Source organism: Acinonyx jubatus, chromosome C1, assembly GCF_027475565.1.
Source record: "Acinonyx jubatus isolate Ajub_Pintada_27869175 chromosome C1, VMU_Ajub_asm_v1.0, whole genome shotgun sequence".
In the NCBI taxonomy this organism is placed as follows: Eukaryota; Metazoa; Chordata; class Mammalia; order Carnivora; family Felidae; genus Acinonyx; species Acinonyx jubatus.
In genome coordinates, this window is record NC_069381.1 from 151,800,764 (window position 1) to 151,812,806 (window position 12,043).

General features: G+C 34.4%; 1 protein-coding gene across 6 annotated transcripts in view; it reads right to left on the reverse strand.

The window, feature by feature from the left end:
• LOC106982877 (sodium channel protein type 3 subunit alpha) overlaps positions 1-12,043 on the reverse strand; it is a 113,992-nt gene that overhangs the window by 68,595 nt on the left and 33,354 nt on the right. For all 6 annotated transcript variants that reach the window (XM_027055590.2, XM_027055589.2, XM_053215196.1 and 3 more), the window contains 4 exons: positions 8,762-8,880; positions 6,074-6,163; positions 1,516-1,644; positions 771-862 (listed from right to left, as the gene is read on the reverse strand). In XM_027055590.2, coding sequence (XP_026911391.1) covers positions 771-862; positions 1,516-1,644; positions 6,074-6,163; positions 8,762-8,880 — 430 coding nt within the window. The remainder of the gene's footprint in view (positions 1-770; positions 863-1,515; positions 1,645-6,073; positions 6,164-8,761; positions 8,881-12,043) is intronic.

Consider the following 12,043-nt stretch of genomic DNA (forward strand, 5'->3'; position numbering starts at 1 on the left):
AGGGACAGAGGGGGAGAGACAAACACACACAGAATCTGAAGCAGGCTCTGAGCTGTCAGCACAGAGCCCAATGTGAGGCTCAAACCCACAAACCGTGAGGTCATGTCCTGGGCCGAAGTTGGATGCTTAATTGACTGAGGCACCCAGGCACCCCTAGGCAGGAAGCTTTCTTGCCTGTGGTTTTACATGTTGCCATGAGCACCTAAAGATGAACTTGTAGTTACTTTTCATTTCAGATTTTGTGTTTCATGAGGCTGTCTCCCTCCAACCCATTCTTTATACCAGCCTCCATGTAGCTATAATCAGAGGAGAAAAGAATTGAAAATACTAACAATCCCATGCCAGGTACATGCTGTTCAATAATAATCTTTTCTCCTTTATAAAAGGAGATCTATTTTCAGAATAGACCTGCAGTGAATGGTAAAACCCAAATCAATTAGTAAAGGCATGCTAGCAAAGCCTTTTCCAGATTGTAAAAGAGAAAACTTTACATCATAAATGCAAAAAGGAAGAGACAGAGAGTGCACACATGTACTAGGGCAGACTAGTACTTTTATAGACACTCATGCAATTCTCCGTTAAACTCAGCTGACTTTATAAACAAGTATGTAATTTCTAAAATTTTAGGACCTGAACTGCATGGAAACATCATTTGGCATTCTTGAAGTTGACAAACAAGAATAATAAACAAGTCCAATGTCATAAGTGTGGTTTCAACCTGAGTATTACAGTGTATTTAAAGTCCACCCAGTGTTTAACCTAGCTCTCACCTGGAATGACTGAAATTGTTTTCAGGGCTCGAAGAACTCTGAATGTTCTCAGTGCTGAGACATTGCCCAGGTCCACGAACTCTGTCACATATCTGTAATAGGGAGTTCACACACAACACAATAATACACAAGAAAAGTTGGAGATAAAAGGAGCCTATCGTCTTACACCAGTTTCTTCTTACCTGGAATTACAGAAATAGTTTTCAGAGCTTTCAAGACTCTGAAAGTTTGAAGGGCTGAAACATTGCCTAGGCTTACAAATTCTGTTACATACCTGTAGAATTAAATCAGAGTTGCTGATAATTTTGGCAAAGTTTATTCCAAATAAAGAATGAAAGCTGGGTTTGGCATATAGAGAGCCTCTTGACTTTAACAAATGGAATTGCTACAGAACTCAGAGTGCCTCAGCGGTAGGCTGCTTTATTTCAATGTAATTTTCACTAATATGAACAAGTTTGTTTATAAAAGCAATCAAAATACAGTTGAAGGTGTTAGAGTCAATGAATAACTTCATTGTGATGATGTGGAAGACTCTATGACATGAAAGTAATTCTGTTTATTTGCTCATTTACCAGATATATTTGCCTTGCAATATGTATTCTAATGTGTATTCTCAAAACATATGAGGCATATAGTTAATTTGGCTAATAAGAACACTCTACAATTAAAATATGTCACAACAATCTGGTTGATGCTACAACTATTTTCATTCCTTCGAGTTTAACAACTTTTCAAAGATACTCACGCCATCACGATGACACTGAAATCCAGCCAGTTCCATGGATCACGAAGGAATGTAAAATCTTCTAAGCAAAACCCTCTTGCCAAGATTTTTATAAGCGACTCAAAGGTGTAGATTCCAGTGAATGTGTACCTAGGAAAAGCATCCAAACAAAAATTAACAATTTCATTTGAGCTGTAAATATACATATTTTCAACATGGCAAATCTTATCCTTTTGTGGTTTTTAATTTGCTAAAATCTTGTTTCTTATTTCCACTTACAAAGACTTGACTAGTTTAATTAATCTTACAAACCTGAGTGAAGGGTTAAACTGAAGAGATAATATCTTCTCCCAAAGAATCTGATCTTGTTTAACTATTTAGATTTTTAGAATAATAGTTTCATGTGTTTTATGCATAACGATCCAGCTTGGCCCTCTAGAGCAACGCTGTTTGACTAAAATATCATACAAGCTACATATGTTGTTTGGAAATTTTTAGTAGCCAAATAAAAAAGTAAGAAAAAACAAGTGAATTTAATTTTCATATTATATTTTATTTCAACCAATATATCTGAAACACTATTATTCTAACATTTAAGACTAGACAAATTTCAGGTTTCACATGTGGCTAGTGTTTCCCTCATTAGACAATATAGCTCTAGAGGTAAAATTTCTTGGATTTGTTTATTTATAATAAAATATTTCATTCAAATTTATTAATGAGTAGAATTATTTTTAGGAATATATCACATGTCTAATCTAGAAAATATGCTTCCCCTTTTTAAGAGTCAGGCATAGACTTGTAAAACTGTCTCTCTCTCTCTCTATGTATATATATGTGTGTGTATACACATATATATGTATGTATATATATATGTGTGTGTGTATATATATATATATATATAAGAAAATTTTCAATTTATTAGTATTTTATGTATGTGCATTTACACAATTACCAAAATTCACAGACAAACAAAATTTCTGATTCTAACCTTGCATCAGCTACTATTTCTATACAATTGGGACAAATCATTTAAATATGCTTAAATTCAAATTTCAGCCTCCAAAATGGTGAAAGATTTTCCATTTACTGTTTGATACAGTGCATTTTTAGCTCTCTCTCCTTTGAGTGTTGACAATATTAAGTTATTTCTGTTTCTTCCAAAAATAGTTGAGAAAGAATACTTGTTTTTCAATATTGTGTTCTTTTAAAAAAGTACAATTTACGATTACCCTTCAGATTAATTCACCCAAGTCACAAAGATTCGACTTACTTATATTAAAAACAATAATATTTGCCTGCCTACTAGTATTGTATATGTGAATAAAGTTAGGGGAGTTATTTTTGCATTGTTTTCTGCAGAAATTTCTCTTAGATAAGGGAACAAAGATAAGAGAAAAATGTATGCAGAGATCTTCATATCAGGTTTTCCTAAGAATATTCCTCCTCCCTTTTAAAATAATTCAGCTTAGTTTTTGAGGAATAAGTGTAATTGCTATATTTACTTATGAAGTAGCTGACCTTATTAGGAAAAGGTATACTTTACAACACCACGCTTATATTTACTTGTGTTTTAGTTTGGATCTTTGCACATTACACATAACCACCATGACATTTCTGTTCGAAGATAGCTGCCTTGTAAAAAGCCATCAGAGACAGCTCAATGTGCGCTTTATTTATCACATTAATGGTTAATGTCCTATGGTCTATGCTGAGGCAATTCTAAGTTTTCTGCAGATTTACTAGGGGTAAGATGAAAGTCCCTACTCCTATCCCTGTTTTTTAGAAAAGTAAGAAAATTTGTGACATTTGGAGTATATAGTGAGTGTTGATAGCTATTCAAGGAAGAGAGTCCCAGAGCTTAACATCTGAGATAGAGCTTTGCACAGAACAGGTGTTCAGAAGTACCTATTAGCAAACTAGATTGAACAGGGAAGTGAGAATCAAGGGTACCTTGATCTTTCTTGGCTCTGCCCCTACTAGACTCTAACCATGCTGTTGATTCTGTCCATGTCACCGAGGTTTTCTCCCATAATTATGACGTCTATAGACCCGCCTCCCTTTCATAACACGACGCTCACTATACAATATGGTTCTCAGCCTATTCTGCGTGTGTCACCTCTTTGTACAGGGACTGTTTATGCTACCAATGTCCTGTTTTCATGTCAGAACTGAGTTATCTTCTTTTTGCTTTGGACTCTGTTAGCTTTATTTGTTGGCTGTAACCACTGATTTTGCTTGTTTTCCTGCCTCTTTACTGTCAAGTGAGTAGGGATAAATGATCAGGAAACTTGTGCAAAGTTTTCTCACTGACTGATGAAGTCAGAAACTTTGTGGGGGTAAGACTATTTTCATAATGGATACAGTCATCTCTAAAAAATGACTTGAAAACGAGAGACCTGGGGCACCTGGGTGGCTCGGTTGGTTAAGCGTCTGACTTCGGCCCAGGTCATGATCCCACACTTTGTGGGTTTGAGCCTCGCGTCGGGCTCTGTGCTGACCGGCTCAGAGCCTGGAGCCTGCTTCAGATGCTGTGTCTCCCTCTGTCTCTGCCCCTCCCTCACTCTGTCTCTCGGTCTCCCAAAAATAAATAAACGTTAAAAAAATTTAAAAAATAAATAAATAAAATAAAATAAAACGAGAGACCTGCATAGTCAAGTAATAATATTCAAGTGTCCTCTTTGCCTATCTTTTAATAATGTTTTACAGATAAATGAGATTTGCACAGGTTTAAATGCTTCAGTAATTTCTGCTAGGAAAAGTACATATAGAATAGTTTTATATAGGGATGTCCATTTGTTAACCCACAGATGATAAATAACTAAAAATTCTGTTAAATTGCTTGCTCAACATAAGAACTGGATTCTTTCCTAAAATGATTTCTAGGGAGCATTTCCAAGCTACTACCAAGGAGAAAAAAAAGTCTTTAATGTGTTAGATCACTGACAAATGATGGCTTAGAATAGTGCATTAAATCCTCAAAGAAGCCTACAGAGGCAGAAATAGAAGTGGCAATGTTTGTCATAATAATTTATCTCCTATTGGGTATTATTTTTAAAAATATGACAACAAAAAGAACATACTAAAAACTTCTTTTTACTAAACCTGATCATTGTATTGTACCATACATAAATAGCCTACATACCCTAAACACCTTCTGTTTCACTAATTAATGTGTTTCTTTGTCATGAATAATCTCATATGTGACTGATAACTTAGGGAGTAATGTTGTTGTTATGATGCAAAAATTGTGTTAGTTAATGCAAAATTTTCCCCATATTGATGTTTTGAATCAATTAGTGGCATCTTTTTCGTCGTACTTAAATAGAACATCCTTAGCATTAAAAGGAGACATTAATACTAATGCATAAAATTGACCTAAGAGCCTTCTTCAGTGCAAGCAGAGGCTAGTTTAACATGCCCCAAAACTATTGTGCTTACACCTTTCCCTTTGTATTAAAATAATGAATCAAATGTTTAATTTGAAGACATGATAGAAATGTCCCCAGGGTCTTCATCTTAAAAGAAAAAGGAGGGGCGCCTGGGTGGCGCAGTCGGTTAAGCGTCCGACTTCAGCCAGGTCACGATCTCGCGGTCCGTGAGTTCGAGCCCCGCGTCAGGCTCTGGGCTGATGGCTCAGAGCCTGGAGCCTGTTTCCGATTCTGTGTCTCCCTCTCTCTCTGCCCCTCCCCCGTTCATGCTCTGTCTCTCTCTGTCCCAAAAACAAATAAACGTTGAAAAAAAAAAGAAAAGAAAAGAAAAGAAAAAGGACAAGACCTGGGGTCTGAGACTGCAAAGGAGTTGTTGGCTATGACTTTTGGTACAAACATCTATAGACGTTTAACTAGGCCAGTATTTTTTTTTATTGGGATTGTTACTGCTTTTATTAGTGTTCTAATTACAAAATCTCATAAGTTTGAATGATCTGCTCTTAATCATGTTTTCCCCTTAAGCCCTATTATTTTTTTTGAGCTCTGATTTTGTAGAGACATTTTGTTTCTTTTATGGAACACATCTATGGTGTTTTAGCACACATGCTGTGTCTAAATAAACTACATATCTGACTGTAACTAAACATCTAAGCTACTTTCCTAAATATAATGATATATAACCATGATACCTAATATAATATATATTGCTAAACACCTAAATTTGTTTTATGAAAATATAGCAATAATAGTAACACACTAGAATACAATAATTTTATTCATATTACTCAGATGGTCATTGGTTTTTTATCTAAAATACATAACTATGATACTTTTATGCTAAATGACTGGTTTAGTACAGCTAATTGTACAGCTAAATGATTGGTGTAGTACAGCTAATGTGTACTATTTATAACCTTTCTTAAACAGGTACCGTCATGAATTTGTTGGGAAAAAATACTTACCTTATAGAAGAAAAACTCCCCTAAAGAACTTCCCTTATCTTCTTTCATGTTATGGAAATAACTTTTTCTTAGAAGCTTTTAGCCTGACTCCAAAAAGTGGAAAACTTGAGTCAGACCATAATCATAAGGAGACTGTGAGAGAATTTGATTGTGCATTTCTCATTCCAAGAAGTCATTCCTACTTACTCTACATTCTTCGTCCAGTCTGGAGGGTTACTCAAGGTCATAAATACACAGTTGGTCAAAATAGTGCACATGATAAGCATGCTGAATAAAGTAGATTATAGTTAAGGAATAAATGCTAGTATATTATCACGGCCATTTACAAACGATCAAATACCAAAAAAAAAAAAAAAATCATCAACAAAGTTACCTGTGAAATCAGTCTTACTTATTTGTTTTAAAGCAATGGCAAAAATAATAGTAATAAAGTATTAAAATAAAATAAGAAGTAAGAAATTGTAAAGCCTGTCATACATCCTGAGTCTACTCCTTTTCATTTTTCTCACAAAACCGAATTTAATAAAGAAATGTATTTGAAGCAATGGGAATTTTACATCCCAAGCAATTATGTGAAATAGAACTGCAATGGGAAATGACTGTTCTTTACTAAGTTCACAGTATAAAAGTATAAAAAGTCTGAGTTTGATTATATCTGAAGTTGTACTTCAGATTGTACTTCAGATATAATTTAAAGTCACCACTAACTGACAAAATGTTAATGGGTACAATATAAAAACCCTAGGAATGTATAGCCCAGTATATTCAACAATGACACTGATTGAGCATTCTACTGTAATTAGGTACTCTTAATTCATTTATTCATCATTTATTCATAATGAATGAATACTATGAATCCATAGAATGAAAATAATTCAAATGAACCTCAAAAAATTATCAGTCCTGTCTGTCCTGTCTCTAGGTTAATCAGTCTTTTGTCTCTCTTTTAGTTTTTAGAAGGCCATTTTGAATCTGTCTATATAAAATGCCCATTCTTGATTAAAGAGCTAAATGTGAGACAGGAAACCATTAAAATCCTAGAGGAAAACATAGGCAGTAATCTCTTTGACATCCACTGGAGCAGTGTCTTGCAAGATATGCCTCCTGAGGCAAGGCAAACAAAAGCAAAACTAAACTATTGGTACTTGATCAAAATGAAATACTTCTGCATAGTGAAGGAAATAATCAACAAAACTAAAAGGCAACCTATGGAATAGATTATATTTGCAAATGACACATTGGACAAAGGGTTAGTATCCAAAATCTATAATGAAATTATCAAACTCAACACTCAAAAAACAAATAATCCAATTAAAAAAATGGGCAGAAGACAAGAATAGACATTTTTTCCAAAGAAGACATCCAGATGGCTAACAGACACTTGAAAAGACTCTCAACATCACTCATCATCAGGGAAATACAAATCAAAACTCCAATGAGATATCACCTCACACCATCAGAAAGGCTAAAATTAACAATACAAGAAACCACAGGTGTTGGCAAGGATGTGGAGAAAGGGGAACCCTCTTACACTGTTGGTAAGAATGCAAAGTGGTACAGCCACTCTGGAAAACAGTATGGAGGTTCTGCAAAAGAACTCTCCTAGAGTAAGAGTAGAACTACCCTACAATCCAGCAATTGCATTCCTAGGTATTTACTCAAAGGACACAAAAAATATAATGGGAAGGGATACATACACCCCAATGTTTATAGCAGCATTATCTACAATGGCCAAATTGTGGAAAGAGCACAAATGTTCATCAACTGATGAATGGATATAGAAGTGTGGTGTGTATATATACATGGACATACACATGTACATGTACATATACATATACACACACATCATGGAATATTTCTCAGCCATAAAAAAAGAATGAAATCTTGCTATTTGCAATGATGTGGATGGAACTAGAGAATATTATGTTAAGTGAAATAAGTCAGCCAGAGAAAGACTACCATATAATTCCACTCATGTGTGGAATTTAAGAAACAAAACAAACTATCATGGGGCTAAAAGAGACTAAAAGAGACTAAAACCAAGAAACAGACTCTTAACCTACAGAGAAAAACTATTGGTTACCAGAGAGGAGGTGGGTAGGGGAATGGGTTAAACAGGTGATGGGGATTAAGGAGTGCACTTGTGATGAGCACCAGGTGTTGTATGGAAGCATTGAATCACTAAATTGTACACCTGATACTAAAATTACAGTGTATGTTAACTAACTGGAATTTAAATAAAAATCAATGCCCATTCTTGAACACAGCCTCTGAATACCTATTTTATCATTACCTATTTGAGAATACTTTTGAAGTCCACAGCTATTCTGTCCTTTTTTGTGTACTTTTTGACTATCATTGTAAGTAGTCTTAAATTCAGTGATATTTAAATATATACTATCAGATATATAGGCACATAGTAGTTTAATAAATATTTAGTGAAGGAGGATGGACAGACCCAGGTGCTGAAGATATAGAACCAATTAGGGCATAAAAGTTTGAACATTGGTAATACAGATAATGTTTCTTTAGCAATGGTTATGTATGGTCTAACTGAGGTTAACAAAAGTGTGAAGTAGCTTTGCTGTTATTCCGTCTACACAGTGCGTTTCATTTACACATTTATTATCATCATTCATTTTTTTACTTCTAGAATCATAGTAGTAATTCTATGCTAATCTTTTTATAAATAGCAGAAAATCAATGAGAACAGGTTAAATAACAATGTCACCATTAATCTCAAAATAATTATATATATATATAACATATAAAGGAATATATATAAAATATAAATATATAAAATATATTCATATACATATGAATGACATTTTCTTTAAAATCAACCGTAGGCATTCGGTCACATGAAAAGGATATGAATGTACCAAAATCTTAATAGCAATTTTCCTAACAGGGTTTAGCGGAGTTAAAATATACAAGGCAGAGGTGGCACTGAATCGGAAAATTGCCTTCCCTTTATTCAATACTATAAAAGTCTGAAAAAGAAAATATGAAAAAAAAGTCACTAGATTAGACATGTGGTTTATTTGGAGAGTTTACACACATGAAGAACTTTTTACCTGATTTGTTCGTTCAAACCTGTTTGTTTAAACAAGTTGGTATATCATAACTATAAACACGTTAGATGTTTCTCCCTTAAATTAATATATAGCTACAAGTAAACATATGATTTACTATTACCTAATTTGTCTCTAAGGTTTCAACTTTCTGATACAAACTAATGATCCTACACAGAATTTTTTTTTTATCAAGTTGTAACTTTACAGATTCCAACTTTATTTAAAGCTTACCATCTGTCTCCAGCTTTGGTTAACTTTTCAGATTATTCTGTACATATTGCTACTAAAATAATCTTTTATTTTAATTATTTCAAGTCTTGAACTCAAGCTTATGAAGCCTTTGTATTTTCCATGTGGTAGTTGTCCTATTTTAAGATGTTTAAACAGGCTGAATAACCTGGTTTTGCTGATTCTATAGATCTGCTGGTAATACTGAGAAGGGACAGCTGCATAGAGAATTAGGCTTAAAGACATCATTTCAAAGGGCATTCCATAGCTAAAATCCTATGACTTGAAACATATAATCATCAACTTAGCATTTAAGCTATGCTACCCAGTGATTACCTACCACATCTCTCTAAGATCATTTACTTTTTACCACCAAGGCATCTCTGCTCCCACCAAATCAGTCCACTTGTCAATCCTGCTCACAGCCTGTCAGCTTCTCCTTCTGATTCTGGAAATGAGTGTCATAAAATCCTAGAGGAAGGAGGTACCTGTGAGGTCATCTAATACAAACTCCCCCCATTTGGGGTCCGTAACAAGCCTGTCAGTGAGGTCCCACCCACGATTATTTCAACGGTTCTTAGTCCTGTCTGCATATTAGAATCTCTGTAGGTGATTTTAAAATTGCCAATATTTGAGTTCTACTCAAAACCAAATGAATCAGAATTTCTAAAGGATGGGCTTAGACATGGGATTTTTTTAAGTTTCCTCAGGCAATTCTAATATGCAGCCAGGGTTGAAAAGCCCTATCCTCAGAAAATGTCCTCAGCTATCAAAGTCACCTCCTTCATCATGTCTTTCCAGATAAATCACTGCCTTCTGATTGCTCCCTAAGTGTTTCCCTTTACCAGTAAGTCTTAGTGTATTAATTTGCACACATTGGCATGTTGCTTGTAATTATAGTCAAGTAGCAGTTTACATGTAGGGTTCATTCCACTGAGGACTAGGTTAGAAGTTGTTATAAACTATTGAGCATAAAAAGCCTGTAATCTACTTTTTCTCCATTTTTTCCCCACAGTATTTAATAGTGTGGTTTGTACATAAATACTTGTTTTAATTAAATGCAGGCTTACCTTTAAGATGCCATTTACCTTTAAGACATCTATATATCCATTTGCTTAATAATATGTTTTTACTCTTTAAGAGCTGTATCCCATACAATCATGTTCACTGACAACATGGTAGTGTTTGAATAGGTAGAGAGAAATATTTATATTGTGAGTATTAAAGGCAAAGAAAACAATTCCTGTGTACATTGCCCTTTTGTATTCAAGACCATGGAGTCAAGCATTACCTAACCAACCATTTTCCATGAACTGCAATCTATAAATTTGAACAATTGTATAAGAAGGACAAGGAAACTTCTTTCTAGCATTAAGATCATCCACACAGGACAGTGGACATTGAGAAAACTGCCCTTCAAGCACAAATGCATTAAAGGATTTTCTTGATTTTACAGGATTAGGTTATTTACATTTCAAACAATCTAGATCTATTTAGACATTCAATAACATGTAAAGTTCACTATAATTTAAAGTGCATTTACTTATGCTTTTGTGAAACAATTGCCATGAAAAAACAGTTAACACTTGTAACATTAGGAGGGGAATTTATTTTGAAAATCTCCAAAAACAGAGCAACAGGAATGAACTGGCCCTTTAAACATGGAATCCTCTGCTCCCCTGAAAGATTAGCCTCTGTGGTACTATCGGGATTAAAAATGACATGCCAAGGGCATCTTCAGTGAATTTACAGGTTCTGGAACACAGCAGGCCTTAACGACACAATTTCAGTTTATTTCTGGGGGAACAAAACCTGGTATAAAACCTGAGTTCTGAGAAATGAAGAATAAAATACTACTATCCTATATAGTGAAATAATTACAAGGAAGATGTTTGAAATTTGGGGCTCTGATGTTATTGAGAGATGTAGCTAAACTGAAAATTATTTGAGTGACAGATAATTGGAAGAGGAGTAGATAGTGTCAACTCCAGAATCTGGTCTGCAAGTAATGATAAATAATGATGTGGCTAAAAGACAATTACTGCATATTGCTAATAAGAAAGCGCATCAAACCGGTTATTGTTCACTCCGGAATGCTACTTGCTTTTTCAGAGATAAATATGCATCATATAGGTTCACTAAAATTTTTACTGCTTGAGGCAAGAGTAAGCTTTCCATCTCTAAGTAGGACCACTTCAGTCAGAGAATTCAAAAAGTTATACAAGCAGTTTTTAACATTATCTTTCCTTTTATCAATAAATGCCATATATAGCTTTGCTTAGTACTTAAGAGCTCTGACTGCTGGGTTCAATCCCAGAATCGACCTCTTATGGAGTATAACTTGGGCAAAGTTACGTAACCTCTCTGGGGTTAACCCGTGTGTAACGCTTAACACTAACACTTAACCCATGTGTAAAATGAGGCCAATGGTACCTGCCTTGTTGGTTCTTGAATAATAAATGAACTCTGCCACCTAAACACCCAAACAGTGCCTGAAATCCACACCTATTTTGTCTGAGCACATTATTAGCTATCATTATTATTACTGTCACTATTCTTAAGTTATTACCTGGCCAACTTAAATACCATTAAAATGCATTGTGATGTGGCTCATCTGATTATCTGATTAAATTAGGCATGCAAAATATATCATTAATTAATCGCAACAAATTGTTACATAATGCTTTATTATTCATTATATTCACCTGCATTATTCATATAATTAACATAAACTTCATACCATATTCTTAAATTCCAGAACTTCTCCATTAGCTTTTTACATTAGCTTCTTTTATCCTAACAATCACAAACTATCATCTGTTTCAATAGCATCACCTTAGTCTTCATTTTT